Raw genomic sequence first — 26089 nt, 5'->3', positions numbered from 1 at the left:
ACACATCTTAGTTTTTGTTTTGCTGTGTTTACCAGTGAAATTGTGATGCATTAAACTAGGACATGAACATGCATTTCAGGTGTGCACGATAACAGGTGAAGTAAAAGTGTTTACTATAAAAAGTAAATAAAACCGGATTTCGTTATCGCCGAGTTTACAACGACCTGGAAGGAATGTCGGTTTGTCCCATCGTCTAGAGTTAGTAGTTTGTTAACGAGCGTGTGCAGGATACTTGACAAGCTGCGTGTTATTCTCGTGTTTTGATGAAGCTTTATTGAATTCAATGGAGCGTGGATATCTTATTAGATCTCAGTTGTTGAGGTGGAACCATTAGATTTGCCACATTGTGTCGGTATCAACACGGTAGGGTTCAATAGCCGTACTATTTGTTGACACACCACGGTGGGATAGTGTATTCTCAGCGGGAAAGACACGTCTTTTGTGATTTTGTATGTGTTATGAAGCGAAAAGTGTCGCTTCACAGCGGTATATTGTCTTTCTGGCGCACAGGTGGCACTTGTGGGCAACTGTCTGGTTTTTAAAACTAATAACACACATTCGATTCATTATCTGAAAGTCTATTTTTAGCTTCATCTGTACTATAAACTTTTCATTTTCATTAAAAATCGTTCTATTTTAGTATCACTTCAAAGAAATCATCCATTTTTGTGAGTTTGTAAATTTTACAAACCTTTTGCATTCTTTCTTATCGGGTGTGATTTTAAACCTCATTAGCACTGAGTGGGATATTTATTACTCTACACAAACGACATGCTACGTTTTATGATCTGTATTGCATGAATCCAGTCATGTATTTCTATGTTACTCTGTGGATTTTATTTTATTCTGTCTTGAGTGAAGAGGAATCTCTCTCGGCGCCACGGACAGCGGGATTGGGCACTCGGCGTATAGCCCGTAAAGAAGGGGATGTCATTTTCGGGGCTTTGTTTCCTATGCACAAGAAACCGCCAGAGACAACTGTTTATACCCGTTCTTGTGGAGTGATTTGGGAACAATACGGCATTCATAGACTAGAAATTTTTTTGGAAACTCTTGATAAAATAAATGCAAATCCCAACATCCTTCCAAATGTGACGGTCGGGTACGATATCCGTGATTCCTGCTGGTACTCACCTATAGCTCTAGAACAAAGTATTGACTTCATTAAAGATTCCCTAGCGAATTTAGATGCACAGGAAGCTCGTGAAAATAATTCAACACGAAAAGGTGGCTGCAAAACAGAGAACCGAAAGCCAATAATTGGTCTTATCGGACCTGGTTCCTCTCATAACACCATACAGGTTCAAAACTTGCTGCAGATATTCCATATTCCACAGATCGGATTCTCGGCCACAAGTATGGAACTAAGCAACAAAAACTTGTATGACTACTTTCTTAGAGTAGTTCCCTCAGACAAATACCAAGCTCAGGCCATGCTGGATATCGTCATTAGGTATAACTGGACATACATATCCACAGTTCACACTGATGGTAAGTCAAAATGTTTTCATCTTTTTCACATATTTTTTCCGAAATTTTGTTTCTTCAGGCAATCAAAGTTGAGAATATACATATAACGTTTGAGATTAGAAAATACCAAAGCATGTTTTTCTTGGATGCTTGCGTAACGGCAATACATGCTTTAAGATGCGGTCTGCAGCTCACATATGACGTCATATAAGCATTTTGTGAGACTGAATCGTGACTTGTATTGATAATGACAGAAACACGGCCACGGTGTTGGTTATGATACTACGAAACCCTCTGAAAGGCACAAATTTCGCCTAAAATTTATATCCTTATAGCTATTTAAGGTATCCATAAATGTCAAAAACATTTCCTGTCTATAGCCATGTATGTAATTTTGGAGATATGTTCTGTCTGGGAAAAAACCTAACTTCCTACTTATAACAGTAATATCATGACGGACTTAAGTGTTGTATGTACTTCAGCACCTAGGCGGGCTGCATGGTGGAGATGGATATTATTACGTAATTACACAGTGGCGTAGATAGGGTTTAGGGGTAAAGGTAGGCTGCAGATATATGTGACTTTCACATGCTAACTTCTGTCTGGGAAAACAGAAACAATTCTAACACCACCAAACTATTTCACAACAAAATTCTTTTTCAAACTTTTATCGTATATATTTCTAGATTATAGAACATGTAAAATACATCGCGTGACTCTAGAGAAACCCAAAAAATACAAAGTACAGGATTTGTGAAAAGACAGGATGGCCCATGTTTGATTAGAGTTTAAGCAATATAACGATATGACAATTTGTCTGATATATGCTCGTCTGGACGTGGCTGTTACCTGGCAATGTTTGTCTAACCCGCATGTGCTCCACTTTTTCCTCGGGAACATTGATTTGTATTTCAATCTGTTTGTAAAGTGTTGAAATTTTCCCACTACTTGAAGTATTTGTATAAGATCAGAACATATAAACTTGTCGACCTTGAGATGACACCAGAGTAAAACGCTTTGGTGATTCAGCATACTTGTATTTATTGCTCAGGGTTATCATAGTTCATGCATTATTTTACCTGTCAACTATAAACTCGTAATTTAGCATCGCGTGCGGTTGCACGTTCGGAAGAACAAATATACAACTTTACGTAATAGTGACAAATATGTAGCGTTGAAATATTTATACGGATGTAAGAGAGTTTGAAAATCTTCAAAATCACTTGAAGTGGGCTTAGGTTTAAAGAATTTTCACGGTGCAGTACTCAATGGAGAAATATTACTAGCAAGCTTGTCTTTGTACTGACAATATATTATATAATACTGTGTTATGGTATCAAAGTTTCGTAGTATAAATCATCAAATATATTCTTAGTAAATCACTTAGACCTTCATCCGTTATAATAAGTATAAAAGTATGTAACAGACAGAGTTATATATCCTTTTCAATAAATATTTAGATCTGTATATAACATAGAGACATAAAGTGACACCCAAATTTTATGATACTCAAGACTTACACAGTCATTAAAGCGAAATAATACAAGACAATGTTTAAATTGTAGGTTTAGGAATAAATTTTGATATTTAAAGTATTCGTGTTACATAACAATCAATAGAAAAAATTGAACTATAACGACCATAATACAACATAAATCAGCCGATTGTCTATATGCAAAGCTAAATTGTAAATGGAGTTGAACTGATTTGTTGTGCAGAATACGAGATTATATCACCTAAATAATCGATTTCAAAGTAATTAAACTCGTCTAAATTGCATGTGGATTTTTTTATGCGTCACTGTAATTATTTTTGGTGTCTTCAATTTTTCATCAAAAAGAATATGCAGTGCCTTTTGATAATGTTACACAATTTTGAAATAAAAAATAAGAAAATCAACTTTCTGTTTCAATTATTCACATTTCAAATATTTTTATTTGTCTAAAATATGTTTCTTAACGAAATGCATTCAATTCGATGTTATGAATAAACGAAGCTGAGATAAGTGAAATACGAAATAACTTTAATTGAATGTGAGTGTTATTAGTTCTCCAGTATTGATTTCCTATTAATATGTTGTGTTAGATTTTCGGTATCAAGACACTTATAAGTCATTTCTCATAAATCATTCCTGATTTTCTCAAATTTAACAATTAATAACTCTAACAATGAACTATGAGTTTAAACAGCTTTTGTGCAGCTGAAGACTTTGAATGTATATCTGTATTATTTTATTAAAATAAAATGACAGTATTGATTAAATAAATAAATGATTTGTTATAATGAATCAATGACTGAAGTGGCAAGTTGACGTCGCTTTAACAACATCCTGTTGTATAAACAGTATGCTAAGAAATGATCGCGATGTTGACAAAAAAAATTTGTAAGGGGATCTTCAATAGTACAGTTGCTATATATGAAGATTTGTGAATCCGTCCGAGCCAGGAATTGGCTGAGATTTTGTTGTGTCTATTTTAGCAGAGTATCGAGATTTGTGTTTTATATGTCTTTTTTGTAACAAACGGATACTAAAATTACGTCTGGATTTCCCAGAGGATCCTTCCATTTTGATACAAACAGATGCATAGTGTAGTCTGGTTTCTGATTAACGGGATGGTGTCTTATTCATAATGGCATGTTCTATGAAGCGACACAGCATTTGACGTGAAAAAACTTTACAATCAAACACCTGTGTTTAACGACTGTTGTCTGAACTGTTATCGTGAAAAATACAAATACATCTGTTCAAAACACTGTGTGTGAGGTAAAACACAACACCCTGGTAATTGCCAATTATAAATTACTCCTCTAAGATGAAGTTCTATGCACTTACTTCAGAAGGTAAACCATTGATTGGATTTGCTGTGGTGATTGTGATGTGCTGTTTAAAACATGATATATACTGGAGTTTTTGTGATGATGGTGAAGGCCCGTAAAACTGGTATATTGGAGTTGGAGTGATGATTATGATGATAGCCTGTTTAAAAGATGGCAAAAATGAAGTTGATATGATGATGGTGATCGGCTGTTTTAAAACATGGTATATAATGGAGATGGAGTGATGATGGTGATGGCCTGCTTAAAAAAACATGGTATGTTGCAGTTGGAGTGATGCTGGTGATGGCCTGCTTAAAACATGGTATGTTGGAGTGATGATGATGATGACAGCTTCTTTGAGATGGTATATATTGATGTTGATATGATGATGGTGATGGCCGGCTTAAAAACATGGTATGTTGTAGTTGGAGTGATGATGATGGCCTGCTTAAAAACATGGTATGTTGGAGTGATGATGGTGATGGCCTGCTTAAAAAACATGGTATGTTGTAGTTGGAGTGATGATATTGATGGCCTGCTTAAAAAACATGGTATGTTGTAGTTGGAGTGATGATGTTGATGGCCTGCTTAAAAAACATGGTATGTTGTGGTTGGAGTGATGATGTTGATGGCCTGCTTAAAAAACATGGTATGTTGGAGTTGGAGTGATGATGATGGCCTGCTTAAAAATAAGGTATGTTGGAGTGATGATAGTGATGGCCTGCTTAAAAAACATGGTATGTTGTAGTTGGAGTGATGATGTTGATGGCCTGCTTAAAAAACATGGTATGTTGGAGTTGGAGTGATGATGATGGCCTGCTTAAAAACATGGTATGTTGGAGTGATGATGGTGATGGCCTGCTTAAAAGCATGGTATGTTGGAGTGATGATGGTGATTGCCTGCTTAAAAAACATGGTATGTTGTAGTTGGAGTGATGAAGGTGATGGCCTGCTTAAAAAACATGGTATGTTGGAGTGATGATGATGATGGCCTGCTTAAAAGCATGGTATGTTGGAGTGATGATGGTGATGGCCTGCTTAAAAAACATGGTATGTTGTAGTTGGAGTGATGAAGGTGGTGGCCTGCTTAAAAAACATGGTATGTTGGTGTTGGAGTGATGATGGTGATGGCCTGCTTTAAAAACATGGTATGTTGGAGTTGGAGTGATGATGAGTTGTTGTGATATTGATGATGATGACCTGTTTAAAAACATGGTATGTTCGAGTAATGATGATGATGATGCTGATGGTGATAATGATGATGATGGCCTGTATAAAAGATGGTATATATTGCAGTTGGAGTAATGATGATGATAATGATGGCCTGTATAAAATTTGGTACATATTGGAGTGATGATGATGATGATGATGATGATGATGATGATGATGATGATGATGGCCTGTTTAAAAGATGGTATATATTGGAGTTGGAGTGATGATGATGATGATGATGATGATGATGATGATGATGGCCTGTTTTAATGATGGTATATATTGGAGTTTATATGTTGAAGGCCTATTTAAACATGATAAACATGACAGTTATTTTTTCTTCTTTTTGAAGAACCCCATTTTGAATTCGCGATGACTTAGTACATTGATATGGGAAAACATTGTCACCACATAAGGACCGATAAAACGAACTTTGAATTAGCCCTTAACAGCGAAAAATGTTAACCTTTATAATTCATATCCGGAGTACGACGATATCGAGCAAACTTATCATTGTTTATGTTTAGTAATGTGGGTACCAGAAGTCATTGACTGGACTACGACAAAGACAGGGTTAAAGAAACACGATACCGAATACGTTCGACTGATAATGGAATAAGATATGGTATCAGCTGATACATTTACAAGTAGTGTTCTAGAGATATTTCAGGTAAATACGCCAAACCGACTTATCCTACACGTCATTTTCTGTAGATGTTTACCTAATGTATCAATGTAATCGTTGTCAGGCCATTACGGTGAAGGTCCGAAATCTCTACGAATGAATTTTATGTAAATCAAATATTAAGATCCAAGACCGGCTTATCCAAAAGAATATTGTTTTTGTCATTTCCGGTAAACCATGCTCGATCATACTTTAGAGAGTATACTCGTCTGAACTTTTTTGAAAGATTTCCAGCATTTGAAAGCCAGAAGAAATCTTGTTTTAATTATAGGTGTATGTTCCTAGGCAGTAAAGGTAAAATTGAAAGATTAATTGTCCATGTAGACAGTGTTTAAATTAATTATTCTGTTGAATTTGTTATATCTATAATGAAATCAGGATATCCCTTCTATCTTTATTCCCACATGTTTAAGTCATAATTGGTTTGAATTCATTTAAATATTACAAAACGCATCAAACACATTACCGACTAAAACACAAGATCAGAAAGCATGATGATAGTGATGAATTTAGGGAATTAAGAAATCATTACGATCACTTTTTCTATATCATTTTACAATTTTTTGGATTGACATAGACAAAGTCCGATAACAAACGAAGTTTAATTTGTTTCACGATATGTCGATGTTGTCACACAATCATACATCTTTGCTTTCTAGACACAAAACACATTCAGCGTCACTGTATTGACAAACACCATACACAAGATTTACCGTAGATCAGATTAAAAGTGGTTCTGGTTTATGAACTTCGCATAAGAATGCACATTACCGGAACCAATCTTGTAATTCTAATCTCCGGAATCGCAGTCGGTAGCGAGACCGCCCGGAATGGTGCTTAATGATATTGGTGGAATCATCGTATGTAGATTTGATGAGCTACAACCGTTATCAATATTTCTTAATTAAACGTGTAATCATAGCTAAAAATCAATACAATTTCCCTGATCGTTCGACCGTTCTTTCATCTTGATTATAATTTACGGAAAGTCTGGAGTTTATATGCCGGACACTGGTGGAGACATTCCTATAAACGCACTTACTACACTTATACATGTCACCACTATAATACTTCCGGTGTTTAATTTTGACAGTGGGTCATTCTCTATACATGACACTTTGCATGAGAATGTCGCTCATGCTTTTATAGAAAAAAAATGTGGGATAAAAAGAATAATGTAGAAAGTCATTTATGAATTCACAAATAAACAAGTGTAAAGTGTAAACAAAGGTCAATTGAATTTACAACTTTCACCTGAAATCTCGACATTAATTATATCTCACATCATCTGCAGTACGTTTCCCTTGATTCACAAATGTAACATCAGTGGTACGTCTTTTTCACCTACTAAGTCTGACATGCTCTAAGTTTACATACCCCTTCGGCATTCTACTGCCCATTAATGCTGACCAGTAAATATCGCTATGTGCAATGGAAGTACAAGAGGTCTAAAACTTTGGTCGTTGTGGAACTAGTATTCTAATAATGGACACAGTTTTGTTATATAATTCTATGTCTGTGCTATAGTTATTTTGACCGATTGTCATTGATAAAACAGAAGAACCAGTCGTATCGTTTTAGTGATATTTATCTATGTGTTTCTGAGTAAATAATTCTGTTGTTTTCATTCAGTTCATCGTATCTCCATAACATGAATAGTTACATGGATTATTACGGTATTCAGAGTTATGAGATATCAATGGAACAATAATGATCTATAGGGTGACAATCATGTACACAATATTTCCCTTCTGAGGGCAATCACTCCTAGAACGCATTGCCATTCTATTTCTTCATCCCTTAAACGGCTTTGGCCGGTTCCGAATTGTCTTTGTAGTTATACATACGTTATCTGTTGCAGGAAAAAAAAAAAAAAAAAACAAATTACGGGCATGTCAACATCATCTTAACTAAAACTCAAATTCGATAAAACTTTGGCAAAACATTAAGAATGGATAAATTTACACGAAGACCATTGACCAAGTACTAGGGAAATAAGTGACCGGGTGTTCCGGAAAAGTTAGCGTTTTATGCTTCATTAAAGACACCATGTAAATCTTGGTAAATGCAAGTAAGTAATGTCACGTTACCAAACGAGAACAAAATAGATAAGAACGAAACCACCAGCCAATCTCATATGACGCAAGGAAACAGAATATTTCTAAAGCGATCATTGAAACCACCATAAAACTTGAAACTTTGGAAACAGTGTTTTATAAGTTGGTTTAGCAGTGTAACACAAATTTACAACAATTTTCGGAAAAGCTTATGTATATAAAACGTCAGTTGGTCGAGAAGATGAAGACAAAATACATTAAATTGCAAATAAGAATAGTTTCGGGGAATAGCTAATCCGTTTTTCATAAATAACAAAACAGCAGGCACTATCTTACACTGTTGGTTTTGGCTTTCAATTACTAACATTTTTGCGGTATGTTATGTTTGATTATATCGATAACTGACTTGTACATCAATACAAAAAGGTTACTTAGTGCAGAATCAAAGACATTCTACTCGGGGTAACCAGTCACCGATTCATACATGTATGGCAACACATGTGACCCATAATTATGTAACGTTAACTTCCAGTGGGTTTTAAACTGCTGATATCCTGAAATCTTTGTTACTGTAATACCAAAGTCACAAGGACATTGCGATTAGAATAATTTGTTTTGTATATTTTGTAATGGAAACTTAGCATATTAGGTTAACATCAGCCTGATAAACCATTCATTATTTGATAAGTAAGTCACATGACACTTGTCAGAGTACAAGTTCCCTGTGTGAGTGGATGACAAAAAATCTGCAAAATCCAGATCGATTACGCTTCTTAACTACATGTATATGTAGATAACGAGCCGAAACTTACCAAGCGTTAACGTTCGCTAGTGAGACAAAATGGTTGTCAATCATCTCCATTGTAAATACGTTAGGCTTGTTATTAATATGTTGTCAACAATTTTCGATAACGCGAAAGACACTGTAACTTCTACCACAGACACACGTATACATTGAAGAGAATAATTATACAATGTGATTTATACCCAAGGGTATTTTAAAACATTAATACACCATTAGGTCATTACGTGGAGCCTCCTTTGTCATGGATCTGTGTGGACTACTTGAAGATACTTTATCTAATATAATTTTACATACCTATCATGAATATTTATTATAATAGCCTGTATTTACATATTCATATAATTCTTATGTATTGCAGTGAATTTTCTCTCTTATTAACAAAAGTTCTTTTTTTTTTAAATTAGATTTGCAGATAAGGGTTTTCTCATTGAACATTTAATATCTTGACTGGCCAATGAGCGATGTCAAAAACAACCAGGAAAAACATGTCAACAGAATCATAATTCAAGCTCACTAATTAATGGGGAAATATAAATAAAAGGAAGATTTACAAGGAGACTCTTGAAAACGTGCAAGGAGAATAAGACCAGGTATTCCTAAAGAGAAAGCGTCTACTGCCTCATCCACGACACTCACCATGTCAATCATGGTCAATCCAAGTCAGTAACGTCACGTTCCCAAATGAGGTATATCAACTGTAAATTGGTGTCATAAATGCCGAGTAAAGTTGGTATGTTTTTACTATTGCTGATCTGATAATATGAAAAAAGTGAAAAACGAAAACATAATTGCGTTTTTTTTACGTAATTGAGGAAATTGATCGTTGATGTTCTTTATACTTTGGAAACTTAATGTATGATTACAATATGAAACACATGTATGTGGCTCGAAAATATGTTACTACGATTATAGATATATATATTCACCCTTAGTATTCCTACTATTTAATCTATGATCATATACCACGGTATCTACAAGTAAAACCACAAATACGTTGTGCAGACCGTGAGAACATGTACTACGCATGATGCACTTGATGTAAGTAGATGCACTTCTTGCTTTACACTAGTTGGCCATAACTTCCTGTCGACTTCCAGGAAAACAACAAAGAAAACAAATGTGGGGAGAAAAGATAAACTTGAGTGGGCATAACGGATACAGTCGTGTCAATAGATGTATACTCTTATATACCTGTGTTTCCATTTCATATGGTATTTATGAAACGTACTCCTGGATTCTATAGTTAGAGGGCTTTAAAACTAGAAAAACGGGCTATGATGACATCACATTAACTATATATACAGACGTATATGCACTGAATATTATGAAACAAAAACCTGTAGTACGTTGTAACGTAAAGATAGATATATGTAGTATAAGGTCTCAGAATGATAATAGAAGACTAGAATCGGAACAGGTGTTATTTAAGAGAAAAAAATGAGATTTAACTCCGTGCAAATATCTGGAGTTCCAATAGACGAAGTGCTGGGCATAACTATAAGACACATATATAACAGTGATTACATTACACTGATCACATGACAGGGAAATAAATAATGTGACTCTCATCCAGTTGATTTCTCAGTCACATTTTCCTTATCGATGTCCAGAACAATGTGAGAAACATAAACATTTCAAATCAGAACAATGTGAGAAACATATACATTTCAGACCAGAACAATGTGAGAAACATATACATTTCAGACCAGAACAATGTGAGAAACATATATATTTCAGATCAGAACAATGTGAGAAACATACACATTTCAGATCAGAACAATGTGAGAAACACACACATTTCAGACCAGAACAATGTGAGAAACACACACATTTCAGATCAGAACAATGTGAGAAACACACACATTTCAGACCAGAACAATGTGAGAAACATACACATTTCAGACCAGAACAATGTGAGAAACAAACACATTTCAGACCAGAACAATGTGAGAAACATACACATTTCAGATCAGAACAATGTGAGAAACATACATATTTATAAACAGAACAATGTGAGAAACATATACATTTCAGATCAGAACAATGTGAGAAACATACACATTTCAGACCAGAACAATGTGAGAAACATACACATTTCAGACCAGAACAATGTGAGAAACATACACATTTCAGACCAGAACAATGTGAGAAACATACACATTTCAGACCAGAACAATGTGAGAAACATACACATTTCAGACCAGAACAATGTGAGAAACAAACACATTTCAGACCAGAACAATGTGAGAAACAAACACATTTCAGACCAAAACAATGTGAGAAACATACACATTTCAGATCAGAACAATGTGAGAAACATACACATTTCAAAACAGAACAATGTGAGAAACATACACATTTCAGACCAGAACAATGTGAGAAACACACACATTTCAGACCAGAACAATGTGAGAAACATACACATTTCAGACCAGAACAATGTGAGAAACATACACATTTCAGATCAGAACAATGTGAGAACCATACACATTTATAAACAGAACAATGCGAGAAACACACATTTCAGACCAGAACAATGTGAGAAACATACACATTTCAAAACAGAACAATGTGAGAAACATATACACATTTCAGATCAGAACAATGTGAGAAACATACACATTTATAAACAGAACAATGCGAGAAACACACATTTCAGATCAGAACAATGTGAGAAACATACACATTTCATATGAATGTTTCCGCCAAAATCATTGGACCTTAACTGCTGTACTTCCTCAACATTAATGTATACTATTGATTCAACCAGTTTATACAATGTTCCGACCGGTAATTTGACACATTATCGTAAAGATTATTATCAATCATATTGTAATAATTGATCTCCATTCACTTTAGTAGTTTAACTGGTATTTATACATTCTTATAGCACATCTCGAATGTAAGACTTTTTCCCCAATGCTCTCACTGATCAGAATGGAAAAAAAGCTCAAAATAACAGCACGTAGTAAACATGCAAGACAATTCCTCGAAAGAGTTAAAAAAAAAGGCGGTGCCGGAAGTAAACAATGACTGTTATTACGCCAACATTTTGATTATTTTGAAACACAACTATTGATATATGCTGGGTTTTGTATTCTAAGATAGAACATATGGCGAGTATCATACACGGTCCATCTTCAGAAGGGACGCGTCTTACATTGATACATATGAAGTAAGTATAGAGATATGATGATGTGACGTAGTGATAATAGGAACACGTGATCTAGTGCTGTACTGGTGCCGGTGGTCTTTCGCAAGGACCACAGAATTACACGTAGCTTAATGGAAATTGTAATAATTTTCCTATAATTCTAGATGAGTAGATGCATGTACGGTTATAATACACCTATATAACGCTAATGTTTATGAGTAAGTGAGTTATTGATTTGTAATGAAATCCGACGAGCTGCCAATTAACTTTCCGTCGAGAATAAAGACGACTGACGTGTGAAATATATTGATATATACAACACAAGGACGGACTTTATCAATTTCCAAAATCCAGGCAAGCCTTATTGCATCTAACATTGTTCGTATATTTATAATTTACGATCGCATAATTATTCAACAAATTCAATTATCGTGTTCTGATTTTTATGTAATGTGTATATACTCTTGATAAGGATTTTATAAGTGATGAACAAGTTGCTTTATTTCAGACATATATACATTTTGCATGTTGACCGATATCTATAAATTGATATATGCTGGTTGGAAATGCAACATACTGCTATACATGTGAGTTATATAAAAGAGTATCGTGTCTATGGACTTTTATTTTGAATTCCAGCCAAGTTGGACCGTTTTTCTGGTTTGGAATATGTTTATTCAATTAGCAGATACATTTTGTTGAATTTGATTGATATTGGAGTTGAACTATTTTCAAAACTTACTGATGGAAATATATCTTCACTGTCAGATGTACTGTTTCGACGCAGTCTGTTATGTAAATATCTTACGGACAACTTTCATGCCGATGTACGTTTTGCCGCATACCAAGTGTGAGTCAAATAAATTAAATTCCTCGGGAGACTATCTGTGTTACTGATTTGACTAAATGACGACATTGCCCAACACCAACACAACAGAAGCCTTGTGTTCATGTCTATCTCGAACAGTGCCAATTCCCACCCAACTCTTTCACATTTACATAATCTAAGGGTGAGGCACGTTTTATTGATTCTCTTCTTAATAAACTGTCATCGAGAATAGACTTGATTGGTACTTAATTATACCAAAGAGAGGGTACCTTGAAATAAAAGCTCTCGAGGATTACACTACCAGAAATTTCCTGGAAATGGTGCTGAGTTTGTAGAGAAGTAGGAAGAAAAACAATACTTAAATGGTCATTACTTGAGGAGTAGATCGAATATAAATTGTCAGAGTAGTAAACTGGTGTCTGAAAAATGCTAAAGATAGTCATTAACACAAGGAGATCTCTAGTCAGGGACATGGTGGCGAACAGAATGTTTTCTTTACCACGCCAAACATCAAGATATGAGTAAAAACATGCTTACGGATGGATACGAAAAATTTACCAACGTATTCCTTGGCATATACTCCATGGAGAACAATACAATTGGTGTTAATGTTGTCGTTTTTTTATCGTTTACTTCAAAGAGATAAAATTGTAAAGAGTCATGAGAATACTTCACATTTTTATGGAAGCATAATTTTGTCAGAATTTCTTTTCACTTAAATATAATTAGTGATATAATTTTTATTGCAATGTGAACGAATGAAGAATGATGAATTCGCTTTCGCACATGAACTATACGCGAAACAAGTATCCGTTCGTTTTCCAGCCTAACATGTTTTAGAACAAATTTATTTATAAACCGTGATAATATTGATGAATTATATTTATAATGAATGTATTAAATTTTGCTGTAGTCATCATTTTATCCTTTCTCTGATCTCCAATCAAATGCACACTCATTTCAATTGCTAATGCGAATCCACACTATAGGTCAGTGAGATAGGTTGAAAAGTTATGGTGAAGTATATGTCAAAATAGTGGTAAAATACTCTTTGACAAAGAAACATGTTAACGGATTAATGGAAGGTCACGGAAAAGGGGTTGTAAAATGCTTATACATTAACGTACTAATACGACTTTATAAGAATGAGCTAGCGATAAAGTCAACACACGTGTTATAAATCATTCGCTAGGGAAACAGAAATATGCATCATTAAATGTTTTCAGTACATTCAAGGTTTATTCTGCAAAAAATAAAAGGAGATCAAACTGCTGATTATTTTCGGCACTTTTTACTGGGATATGAAGCGTTTCCCCCTTTCTTTCCAGTTGTAAGTGTGAGGAGACTTTTATTTGTACCCACCCTCCCCTCCTTATATACACGGAATGTTTGTCAGGCTATTGTACAACCCTCTTGACGACATAGCAATACTCGACAAGCAACAGTTGTTCATTCTTCGTGTTGAAGGCATTGCTTTCGAGGGGGAGGGGGAGGTGGGTGTCTCTTTTAAACATAGGCACATGTAACTTTCTCGATCATATCCTGCTGCTAACAACGTCATATCTGTCATAAATTGTACAATAAATGCCTCTACTTTTAAATTCAAAGCAGAAAGAATGATGTTTTCAATTAGCGACTCTGATGTTGATACGTGTAAATAAAATATCAATATAATGATATGTTGCCTCATGTAAAGACTCCTTTTAACTCAGTAATGCAAACAATATGTCTGGTATGATACAAATGTAGTTTTTTGAATTCTTGATAAGTATATTCAGCATGTTAACTTGATGCTTAAGAAGTTTCTTACGAGATGTATACTATTTTTAGGCACATTTTTATATTAAGGAATTGATACCTGCTTTCCACGTTTTAATTCTCTCCAATAGTGGCATGGTTCAGCAAATACACATGTACTTGGCGCTATTCTAAAATTATCTGATTAATGAAAATTGCGAAATTTATCTGATTATGGAGCTGTTGCACCTCCCCGTCTAGATTTTGACTTTTCTTTTGATAACTTTGGATTTTCCTTAGTCGCCTCCTAGACTTCAAATTGTCGGCCTTTAGCATCACCGACAAGTCATAGAAGGACGAAACAGGTGTATGATGCAGTTTAATTCATTGTTTGGCTCTACTGTATCTTACACTAGATTATGAAAATGTTCTACACCTTTGTGTTTTTGTACAATCCTTGATATGGAGGCGATCGAAGAGAGAGGAACATAGTGTTTTGACCTTCAAAACACCTTTAAATGTTTGGCCTAGATACAAAATAACGTGTCTACAGCTTTCTGAAATATATAGATTTTAAGCTGGTGGGTTTATATGACCCAAGACACAAATATATTCCAAAACTTCATTTATCTTCTTTTGAATATTTCTGAGATGTTGCCATCCGGTATTTCCGTCTCACGAATAACATCTATGATGCCCCTGTAGTCTTAAAAATTTGTCACAAATTGATTCTGTTTCAGAGTGTACATGTGTTGCTTCCTGAACACACCTTCCGCCATTGTCAATTTGCCTGCTATGAAATTTACTTAGAAGCTGAAAATTTCCTATTGAGTTTTTCTGGTTTTATCAACATCGACAAAATATGTGATAATTTGCTTATTGTCTCGTGACTCTAAAATCCTTTAATCTATTTCGTATAACACCGTTACCTTGTTTCCATCCCCCCAAAATTGGCTGATATTGATCAAGTTGGCAATAAATTTTATTTTTATTATGCATTTTCCAAGTGCGTTTTTTATTTTAAAAATCAGTAATAATTTATCAAAATTTGCTTGTTAGCTAAAATAAATCTCATGCGTTCACAGCAGATGGAATATGAATGACTACGAAATAGAGATGAATATCGTAACTTCCTTTTGAGATAAGTTTATACTTCATCTTATTATCGTATCTTGCAGTGGAACAAACGAGTACATAATACTACTGCAAATCCTGTCTCCTTATATTCTTACTTCAGCAATGCAACAGTACTGACAATATTTCATGCGTTATCTATATATTGCATGTTCAGAGAAAGAGAAGAGAGAAAGGGAGATTAAGGTAAATTGTTAACATGAGGCACTATAAATTTCACTCACTTTTTAAAACTATTTATATTAGATGATCTGACTCTGCCACTATTTTACCTGCATTCTCATAAATGTCAGAACATCAGCTCGATATGACATATATATATGGTACCTGCTGTAGATAGTGGAACTAAATCAGTTGTTGTGTCAGGTAGTGTGAGATATTATGCAGCAAATCATTAATAGTTAAACAGATCTCAAGGTTTATCATAGAATTTATATCAAAGAAACAGACATTTTCTCTACGTGAGTGATGTATATCGCGTGTTTTATGTACAATTTGCGTGGTTTATTGTCCTTTGTCTTTTGGTTTTGATGGGTCTGCTATTCAGACATGTTGATCCTAATAACCGCATTTAGTATTTTATAAATATGCAGTGAAAGATGTAACGGCCAATTTTGAATGGAAAATTCGCTAACTCCAGATGTAAGTTAATGAAAGTTTGGAAAAGACACATTCCAAATTGTCAAATTCTATGGTTACTGAACAAATGATATTCTATATCTCCTGTTACTATGGATACCATGACATGGCCTACTGACGTAATCAAGATATATTGTTAGTAAATTTTGTGATGGGACATGAAATAAGACATTTTCCCAAGACTGGTATTTGGATCATGCTTTTGGAATTAAAAAATAACTCTTATCTATACATAGGGTTTAAAAATATATTATCTTATTTAAAGCTAATGGCAATTTGCATTGATCTGCAAATATTTCAATGATTGCAAGTGACAGTTTTGTGAGTTTTTACATGTAACTTTAAGTCAGACGATCTATAACAATTAAGATCTGTTTCCATGGTGTCACAAGCATTGTCTTGTGTCATTCCACGCGGTCACTACATCTTCATTACATCGTTCCTCGTTACCAAGGAACACCATTTGTAATGATTACCTTTCGCTCTGGGGATCACGAACAAAATGAAAACATTTGTGTCATCTTCATTTTTTCATTTCTATAATAAAGTAAAGCTGCTATGTTTATTATGATTAGATGTATACTAATTGTACTGGGTCTGGTTTATAAGAACACAAGTATTCCAATCGGGAATTGGATTCGGGTTTTTTTTTTTACATCACTTCACTTTTACGTTACCGACGGAAAAATGGTGAAGCTGTCCCACGTGACTTGCAATAAAAATAAGTCAATCAGCTAGGCTGAAACATTGATGCTAGTATTGATAAGATTATGTTGGAATAAGACTTTATGATGCCACAATGATTTACGTATAGCTACGGTCCTGACAGAGGCAATCGAGACATTGGCAGCCTCTGAATAACCTACATTGTGATGTGTACTCTTCAGACAATATATTCTGACGTGTCATTCAAGGAAGGCATGTATCACTGGAATGTTAATGCCTGATTCTAGCAGACGTACACTGCCTTTCTTGATGATGAGCGATAAAGTGACAATTGTGAAACAACCATGGGCATATCCAATAAAAATCCAGGCCATTGTGGTGATAGCTTCAGTTTTTGTTATTTATAGTTTATGATGAAATGGTAATTTCCGGGAAAATATAAATATTTGTAGAACAGTTGTCAAACAGTGGAGTTATTTCTTTTTTTATATTGCTATTTTCCTGGTCATGTCTTTTATCTTGTACTGTTATTGAATTTGTGTTTACAGACATAATATGGTTCAGTGGCGTTTGCACTGGACCGAAAGTGATGGATCGAGCGTTCACGGATAATCTTAGAATGTCCTTGATCCGAATTTCGCGAGCTTCCGCTTACGTCAAGTGACGATTCTTGGTCGATATCTCTAAAAGGGTGAACTAATTCATCGTTGTTTCAACAAGAAGGGATTCAATACTATACCGGGCTGTCGGAAAGGAACCATGTCATTTATATAACGTGTTCAGTGAAGTAGAATACCATACGTAAACTGTTGTACAGGATGTCTTTCTGATAAAGTTTTCGATTACTAAACTTTATAGTCATTGAATTCATACCAAAAAGAAAGGGTAAGACAGATAGTTTATGTTTGGTGCTGAAGAAGGAAAAGGGGCTGTAAAATTGTCTCATATCTAAATCACTGCTAGATTATATACAGTATGTGTTATCTAATGCGGATGTACCATATCAAAAAGGAAGAACACATTCTCAGAATAAAAAAATATTCAGTATTTTAAAAGTATTACCAGAATAATGATAATAAAATAAGGATTTGATATCAGATGCAAAACGGACTCAGATATGCAGTAGAGATTATGTCTATTTATATTTTTAAAAGAGGTATAAAAAATGAAGTTTTTACCCAGTTTCCGTTAACTTAAATATGAAAATCCTGACCTAAATTTGGCGCGTGGAGTATGTCTTTTGGAGGTAAAAAAAGGAGGATTTTTGGGATTACTCAGACGTTTTGGTAACACCCAAGATCATATTCTAGATGGCTTATGTTGTAAAAGAGTCAACCAATGAAAGTTTGGCGTCATCCAACGCACGCTTGCTTGTATACGATTTTACTTCCTCGTGTCAGCCAGAGTCATTTGAAGAAAGACGATGAGGTTTAATGTCAACACATTGAAATGTCATAACCTGTTCATAACATCCGTACAGTTACATTTATGCGTTCAATTCAGCGCTGAGCGACAGGCAGGCAGCAGGCAGTTTCGCTTTAATGTTCTTAGTAAAGGTATGTCACGGCTCGGGGATAGAACCTATAACATTGGACAGACGTTCAAATAAAAAATGAACAAGAGGCAGTTTCAAGAGAGACAGAAAAAAGTACATTTAAATGTTTAGCCTCCCATTGCATTTTTTGTAGGCAGGGGGTGTTAACAGGCACAGTCCTCACGCCCTCCCTGCAGAAGTACAGCCCCCATACATATCCCTTCTCTGGATAATGTGGGGAAATGTGGACCTTAACAAAGTGTTGACTTTTTGAAAAAAGGTGAGTAGATGAGTATTGCGTGTATTGATATCATTACTGGTACGTATATCGATTGAGAAGTAATATATAATGAAAATTGAAGAATACCATTAGAGCAATATCATTTGGCTACTAAGTTATTAAAATGTGTTCTCACAAAACACTGAATTGAACATAAAATGAATTTTGTGATGAAATTCCGATTAGTTTCGATGCTACATTTTTGTCCGACTGAATTAGAACCTTAGATGCATTTAGTCTGATAATACAAGAACGTATCGAACGTTGAATGCTACTTATTCTTAAGCAATTTAAAACGATATAAGAACGCGAAGGGAACTATGATTACTTATACAATAAAATGACAGGATATTGGTGTTTAGTATCACATACTTGCCTTAACTATGGCTACCTTTGTGACCTTCTGACAGGTATGCGGTAGGCACGCGATACCAGAATCATCAATTTTTCATCAATTATAATTCGATTTTTTCCCTCTAAGAATATTTTGCTTGCTTTGCTGGAAGTCCACGATACTGTCAGTGAAATGATCGTTTGAACCGTAGAAGAAACCCGTATACAAAGTGTACGCATTATGCATGTGTGTCTTTTTTTATTCTATTCCATACGACTCTTTTCAACAAATTAAAAAAATGACAGCTGATGAAGCACCGTCAGTCACGTCATGGAGCTCAAACACTAAGCCTCTCGTGTTATCAGATGAGACCTTAAAAAGAGGTTTTCTCACTGTTATAAACAAAGATAAGCACTAAAAATCAATAATGAGATAGCGTAAGTCTGGCTGGAATAAATTAAACAACGAAAGAAAACACGAGAAAAAACCCAAACGAGTTAGTGATAATGAAGATTACTGAGTCTGAGCAAGAGTAGGTTTAGTGACCTTCAGACTAAAGGTAATCAGGAATAGGTCTAAAGTAAGGGTGTTTTACAACTGTTTATTGGCACAAGGGACCTTAATCGACGAAACAAGACAATATCAGATATACCAGGGTCTCAAAGATATACCAAGGGGGTCACCTTCAACACAGAAATGGTAGGCAGAGCAATGATATGGTCTATTCAGCCGGGCTCGGGTATAAACAGGAACTTTAACCGGCGAGAAACAAAGTAACTGCTGTTGTGATTCTCTAAAGGAAATTACCAGTAATAGGATGTGTAAGTAAAGAAGTCCCATCTTGTATCATTATCTTAGTTCTAGTCTGTACGGCTAACTTCCTGTCAACTTCACCAATGACGAAATGCATCAGTGCGTTGTAAATAAAAAGCATATTTAGAAATATGATTCAGAAATATAGAGACAAATTTTGAAAATTAGCACGATGACCATAGATATAAACCCAGTCAAAATAGTGATTTCTACTTAGTGACTTGCTCTGCATTTTCTAAGCTTGTCATACTTTGTATACCCAGTACTGATGTAAAGATACGGAGGCTGGATACAGTGGCTGGTGAAAGATGCTAGCCAAGGCAATAATGGAAATACACAATCAATAGCATTAAGTCATAAACTCCATACTTATAACGTACGTAATAGAGACAGGTCCATTTGAATAACTTTTTACAAGATAACCCTGGGCACCGTCATACAGTTGGCTTTGATAACAGTAATAGCCACACGGACGATGCTGATTATAAACCAGAACACTTCATGTGTATGCAATATCTATATAGTTTTGTGTGTATGTTTTATGTATCTGTGGTAAAATTGCTGATGCATTGCTGCTTGCAAATATCTCCACATCTGTGTGGAAAATTGCAAAATATGCACGTTTTCATATCTTTTTAGTGTAATTTGTAATGTTTTGTCTTGTGTGGGTATTTATGAATACTTTCGTATATATATTATATTACATCTGTGCGGCAATTCAAATATATAAAGTATTCAGAAAGACGTGTGATTAAGGTACTATAAATGACACGCTGCGCGAGACCGTTATTGCCTTAGTATTGTTGTTTTGTAAACAACCACGAATCACCATCAACACAGCGGCTGCAACAGTCGCTAATGAATCATCTATCTCCGTTAAAATCAAGTCAAAATTGACGTAAGACAAGATAAATGGGTAGGAAATGTAAATATAATCATTTAACTGTCTTGTTAAATTTATAGTCGTTATGTTATAAACGACAGAGACTTGTAGGCAATAAACAACATGACTAAAATGAATACTTTTTTTTTTAGAGAAATCGTAATTGTAAGATCTTCGATGTAGGTCTGCTAAAATGTAACGTTTGCAAACGTGTTCCGATCTACTTGAGACTCCTTTTTTGAGACGTAATCCGAAATCAGCACTTTATCTCATAGCCAAGGAATATCAGTAATTACTGCACCGACATATCCAGGTAATTATCAACATTGTAAACATCTTTATGTGAAGAGTATTGAACTGTCCTTTCATGACAAATTGAAATAATAGAATGAAGCAATTAAGTGTAAACATAACCGAAATTGTAATTAGTGTAAACTGACTAAACCAGAGACAATCTGAACAGAAAACGTATGTATACATCTGGCACATAGCTTGTAAGAAGATACCTTGACAAATCAAAGCGGATGAATGCCGCATTTTTCTCTGGCGGATGTCTTCGACGAAGCAGAAAACGCTAATTTTTCCAGAACACCTGAACTTTTTACAGGAATCTCCCTATAAATTTAGTTTTTTGTGTTCGTTTTTTTTAGTTTCGGTTTTTGTATATATTTTCCCCTTTTATTGAAGTTTTTGTTTGAATTGTAATATCTGTGTATTTTCGTTGTTGTTATTGGAATGGTACCAAATATGGAAGTAAATGGATTTTTTTTGTATGTTTATGATAAATTTTGAATCTGCTCTTTATCATTAAATTGTATTATGTGAATACTTGTTATGATTAAGTAAGTGCTATTGAGTTACATTTATGACCATTGCATTTAAGAACTTTCAAGAATATGACTTTGAAGGATAGTGTAGCATTTTACATATTTGTGTGATTTGAACAATGCGTCAATAATATACATGCTAGATATTAAATGTCAGAAAACCATGTCATAAATGTTATTTACAGTATACTAAAGTTAGTGATAATAGAATGTCTATTCGTTTCTATTTGTCTATTTCACTATCTCTGTCTCTCTCCCTGTAGAATATATTACTCCTATTCTTCTCACGGAGTGTCAATATAAAGGTTGATGTTACATGTATAATACAGCAGAGAATGTAACTTTCTGGTCTAACTGCCTCCAGACGGTACTTAGATGTAGGAATCATTGATTGTATAAACCTCACACTACCTATCAAACATGGAAAGTTAAACCTGCTAAAGGTTATGTGTCACCATGACGTCCCCAATTGACCACGTGACTAGTGTTTCACTGCCTCGCCCCATATATCAGACGAGAAGATATGTCGGGACTTCCAAACCCTGCCACTATGCCATCCATCCTGATGCGCTAATTACACACTATATACCATAAAATGGAATACGAAAAAGTTCAGCGCCCTGTTGTAAGGTATATAACAAGGATCATTTCACTTAGTCAGCTAGCATTTCAAAGCTGTAAAGGTCATGCGTGATTTCTGAGAAAGGTCAACATTGATTTTATAGAAGGTCAAATTGGAATTTGGTATAGAATTGCAAGAGAGAATGTGACAAGATTCTCATTGGCAAATGTTTGGGTCATCTAAAAATAACGGTCTTGGCATCACTAGGCTTCTGAATTTAGCATTGGGAGATTTAGTGTTGAATCAGGTACTATGGGTGTCGACAGCTTTTAATGGGTACTAAGTTTCTCACTTCAGAAAAATTAAAACCCTTTTATGTTTCGCAAACATTACTTTGAAAAAAACAGGATAGTGACCACTATTATTTACTAGTGCACGCTTTCAAAACTTGAGGAAGTTAATATGCCATAATACCACTGTAAATCATCCATATTTATTGCAAGACATGTTTAAAACACAAATAATTGAATCAAAATACAATCCACTAACAGCTTTTGAATTCAAGATGGAAACCATTTTTGCCATTTCATAATCTAAAATTGCGGCAGAGATTTTTTTCTGCTGTAAATTGCTAAAGTGCAAATTCTTGTTACGTCTTAGCTCGAAAAAGCAATACCAATTTAGAATTTCTCTTTTCGATAAAAAGTAAGAAGGACAATGATGAATTAGGATTGGATTGGCAACGAAGTTATGGTTTGTGTGGGCTTATCTGATTGTTTGCAAAGCTGTCTATTCTAAGGCTTGTTTCCGTTTGTTCATGTCGAGTTCTCATTACAAACATTGACAGTCTAGGAAATTTCTTCGACGCCGTTCTTCGGAAATATGAAATATTGATATCAACCTTTTCATAGAGAAGATGTGAATCGTAACTCGTCAGACAGGACTGTAACCTTGATCCTTCAGCGATGTTATGTGTCTTGTATTCTGTCTCAAAAAGTGCATTCAAGCATTAATGCTTCACGATTTTCACTCAAACCATGGTCACGTGCATGAATAATGTAATAAGTTACAGTTTTTTTGTCTTTCAGAAAAGAAAAGAAAAGTTTCCATAATCAACATTACAGAAATGGTGATATGGGTACTAAATTCAACAAGACAAACATGCCTAATGGATATTAAGCGTAAAAGTCATCCCGTTAATTTAATAATAAAATGAAAAAAAAAAGAAAAAAAAAAAAAAAAAAAAAAATAAAATTAAGTGAATTAAGGAGGGAGCTTTGTAGAGTGAAACCATTTATTACTAGTGAATGAATTTTTCACCTGTGTTTCAATGCATGCACGAGATGATATTGAAATAAATTGTACTTCCTGGTAGGGAGAGCTCAATGATTGAATGACATGACTTGAAAACGAAGTTTAACAGTAATGAAATACCATTGTATGTACAATATACAATGTATCATGGAATAAGTCTGTTGACACTGCACTTCCCCCTAGAAACCACCATACACAAGTTAAAGTACAATCCAGGACACCGTCCCGTGACTGTGAGTAACTTGTTCAAGGGTAGCACACGTGAACACTGGTATACGTTTGCGTGTTATGGGTGGGGTATAACCGTAGAGACAGAAATAGAAAAGGCCTTCTCAATAATTAATGCTGCAGAAGCAACATTTCAATAGGCTGCATCTGGTAAAAAGAACATTAAAATCACTGTTGCGTGTTAAGCACTGACTCATGGTGACATTACTTATAAATTACTTATTTATATAGATATGATCAGTCGATAATACATTTATCACCTTTTATCATCAGCTACATGTAGCTACATAATTCAAAGATCTATAGAACCTGCCATATTGTTGACGTAATAACTCGGCGGTTCATAGTTCACTGCTGACCTTAAGTGCAGCAAAAGAAGTAGGTCACCATTCCTAGACACAGGAAAATATATAGGTCAACGTTGGTCTCGGATGCAGGAAAAAGCGTAGGTCATTGCCAATCTGACACACAGGAGAGTATTTAGGTCACCATTGAACCCAGACACATGAAAGTATGTAGGTCAGCGTCGGTTTCAGACACTGGAAAAATATTTAGGTCACCGCCCATCTGTGGCACAAGAAAGTATGAAGGTTACCATCGATCTAACTCACAGGGAAGTATGTAGGTCATCATCGATCTTAGACACAGGAAATTTTGTAGGTCATCATCGATCTTAGACACGGGAAATTTTGTAGGTGACCACTAATCGCAGGTACTGGAAAGTACTTGTATACAGGTCATAAACTTTATGAGGTATCTAGAAAGTATGTTCGTCAAAATCGAGATGTGCTGTAGCAGAAGAGGTAGACTCCAAAATTACATAATCATTAATTACGTCTTCCTGAAAGCTACTTTTCCGCGGCGTAAGATTCTTAGACAAAAAATTGGGAGGTTATCCTTAGGAAGGACAAGTTCTTGAAAAGTTGTGACATGTGAAGTCCAGAATGCGGAAGCTTTAACACAACTTAGATAAGTCAATGTAACAGTTAATGAATTAAACAATTGGTTGCATTTTACAGGTGAATATAATGGATACAGATGATGATCTAGTGGTTATGAATATTTAATGTTATAATGTTAATGTATATATTTATAAGTGGATTATAAATGTACTTCTATATTTATAAGTGGATTATAAATGTACTATAAAGTTTCCCATCAAACTTAGATGACGTCAGTTTGTCGTTAGATAAGTACTTTTGTGATTTTCCTACCACTATAAAAATGCAGTGAAAATAGAATCAAACAATAAAAACATCAAATACTCCTGAAGACAACAGAAGAATGAAACTCAAGATAAAACAGTGCAGCCTAAAAGTATATGTTGCTTACTAAACATCAATATAAGCTCCTCTAACACACATGAAAATAACATTTGATGTTTGAAGATACTTATTTCCCAAACTTTCCGTTCATTTTATTACTATCCATTTGCAACACTCCTTAGGGCATCGGAGCTGTGAAAGATAACTCGGTGACATGTTATTCAATTTGAATGACGAAATAATTTACAATAATGTATAAAAATGTGAAATTTTAAAAAACAAATGTTGTCAAAATGGTTTTATTTTGTTAAAATTGAACACACTAATTTGTTTCCTTCACGCGGTTGGTTCACTCGACAAGAGAAAAATAAATACCAGCATGTCAACATAATCGTAATTCAAACTCTAATTCAATAAAACTAGGACAAAATTTTCATAAAAGAAAGATTTACACGGAGCACATGGAGAATAAGACCAGTTGTTACGGAAGAGTAAGCGTCTTCTGCTTCATCGACGGCACCCGACATGTAAATCTTGGTCAACACGATAAAGTATTGTCACGTTCGCAAATGAGAATAGGGTATATAATAACGGATTCAACAGGCAAACCAACAAATATCAAACACGGGTAGCTTTAGAAAGACAGAAATAATCATAGACTTTTTTCAGAAAAAAAAAAGCAAATACACAGTAAAATAGCTATTTGTATGTATGATTATGATCAAGTTCAGCAGCTGTCTTGTGCATGTATTCTATGACATGTATTAATGTTGTTTTTTTTTTAAATATCTGCATTGACAGTGCTTGTCTGCGGGTTGGGCGGAAGTTCACAGATGCCTCTTAA

The 26089-nt window shown here is 34.8% G+C and overlaps 1 protein-coding gene across 1 annotated transcript in view; it reads left to right on the top strand.

The window, feature by feature from the left end:
- Positions 1 to 26089, top strand: part of LOC132550390 (metabotropic glutamate receptor 5-like) — a 92224-nt gene continuing 66135 nt past the window's right edge. The window contains exon 1 of the mRNA XM_060214452.1: positions 1 to 1491. Coding sequence (XP_060070435.1) covers positions 798 to 1491 — 694 coding nt within the window. The 5' untranslated portion in view covers positions 1 to 797. The remainder of the gene's footprint in view (positions 1492 to 26089) is intronic.

The sequence above is a fragment of the Ylistrum balloti genome, unplaced genomic scaffold, assembly GCF_031769215.1.
Source record: "Ylistrum balloti isolate Yb309-2 unplaced genomic scaffold, AGI_CSIRO_Ybal_v1 Utg370122, whole genome shotgun sequence".
NCBI lineage: Eukaryota > Metazoa > Mollusca > Bivalvia > Pectinida > Pectinidae > Ylistrum > Ylistrum balloti.
The sequence above is the reverse complement of the archived record's forward strand: the minus strand, read 5'-3'. Positions and strand labels throughout refer to the sequence as shown.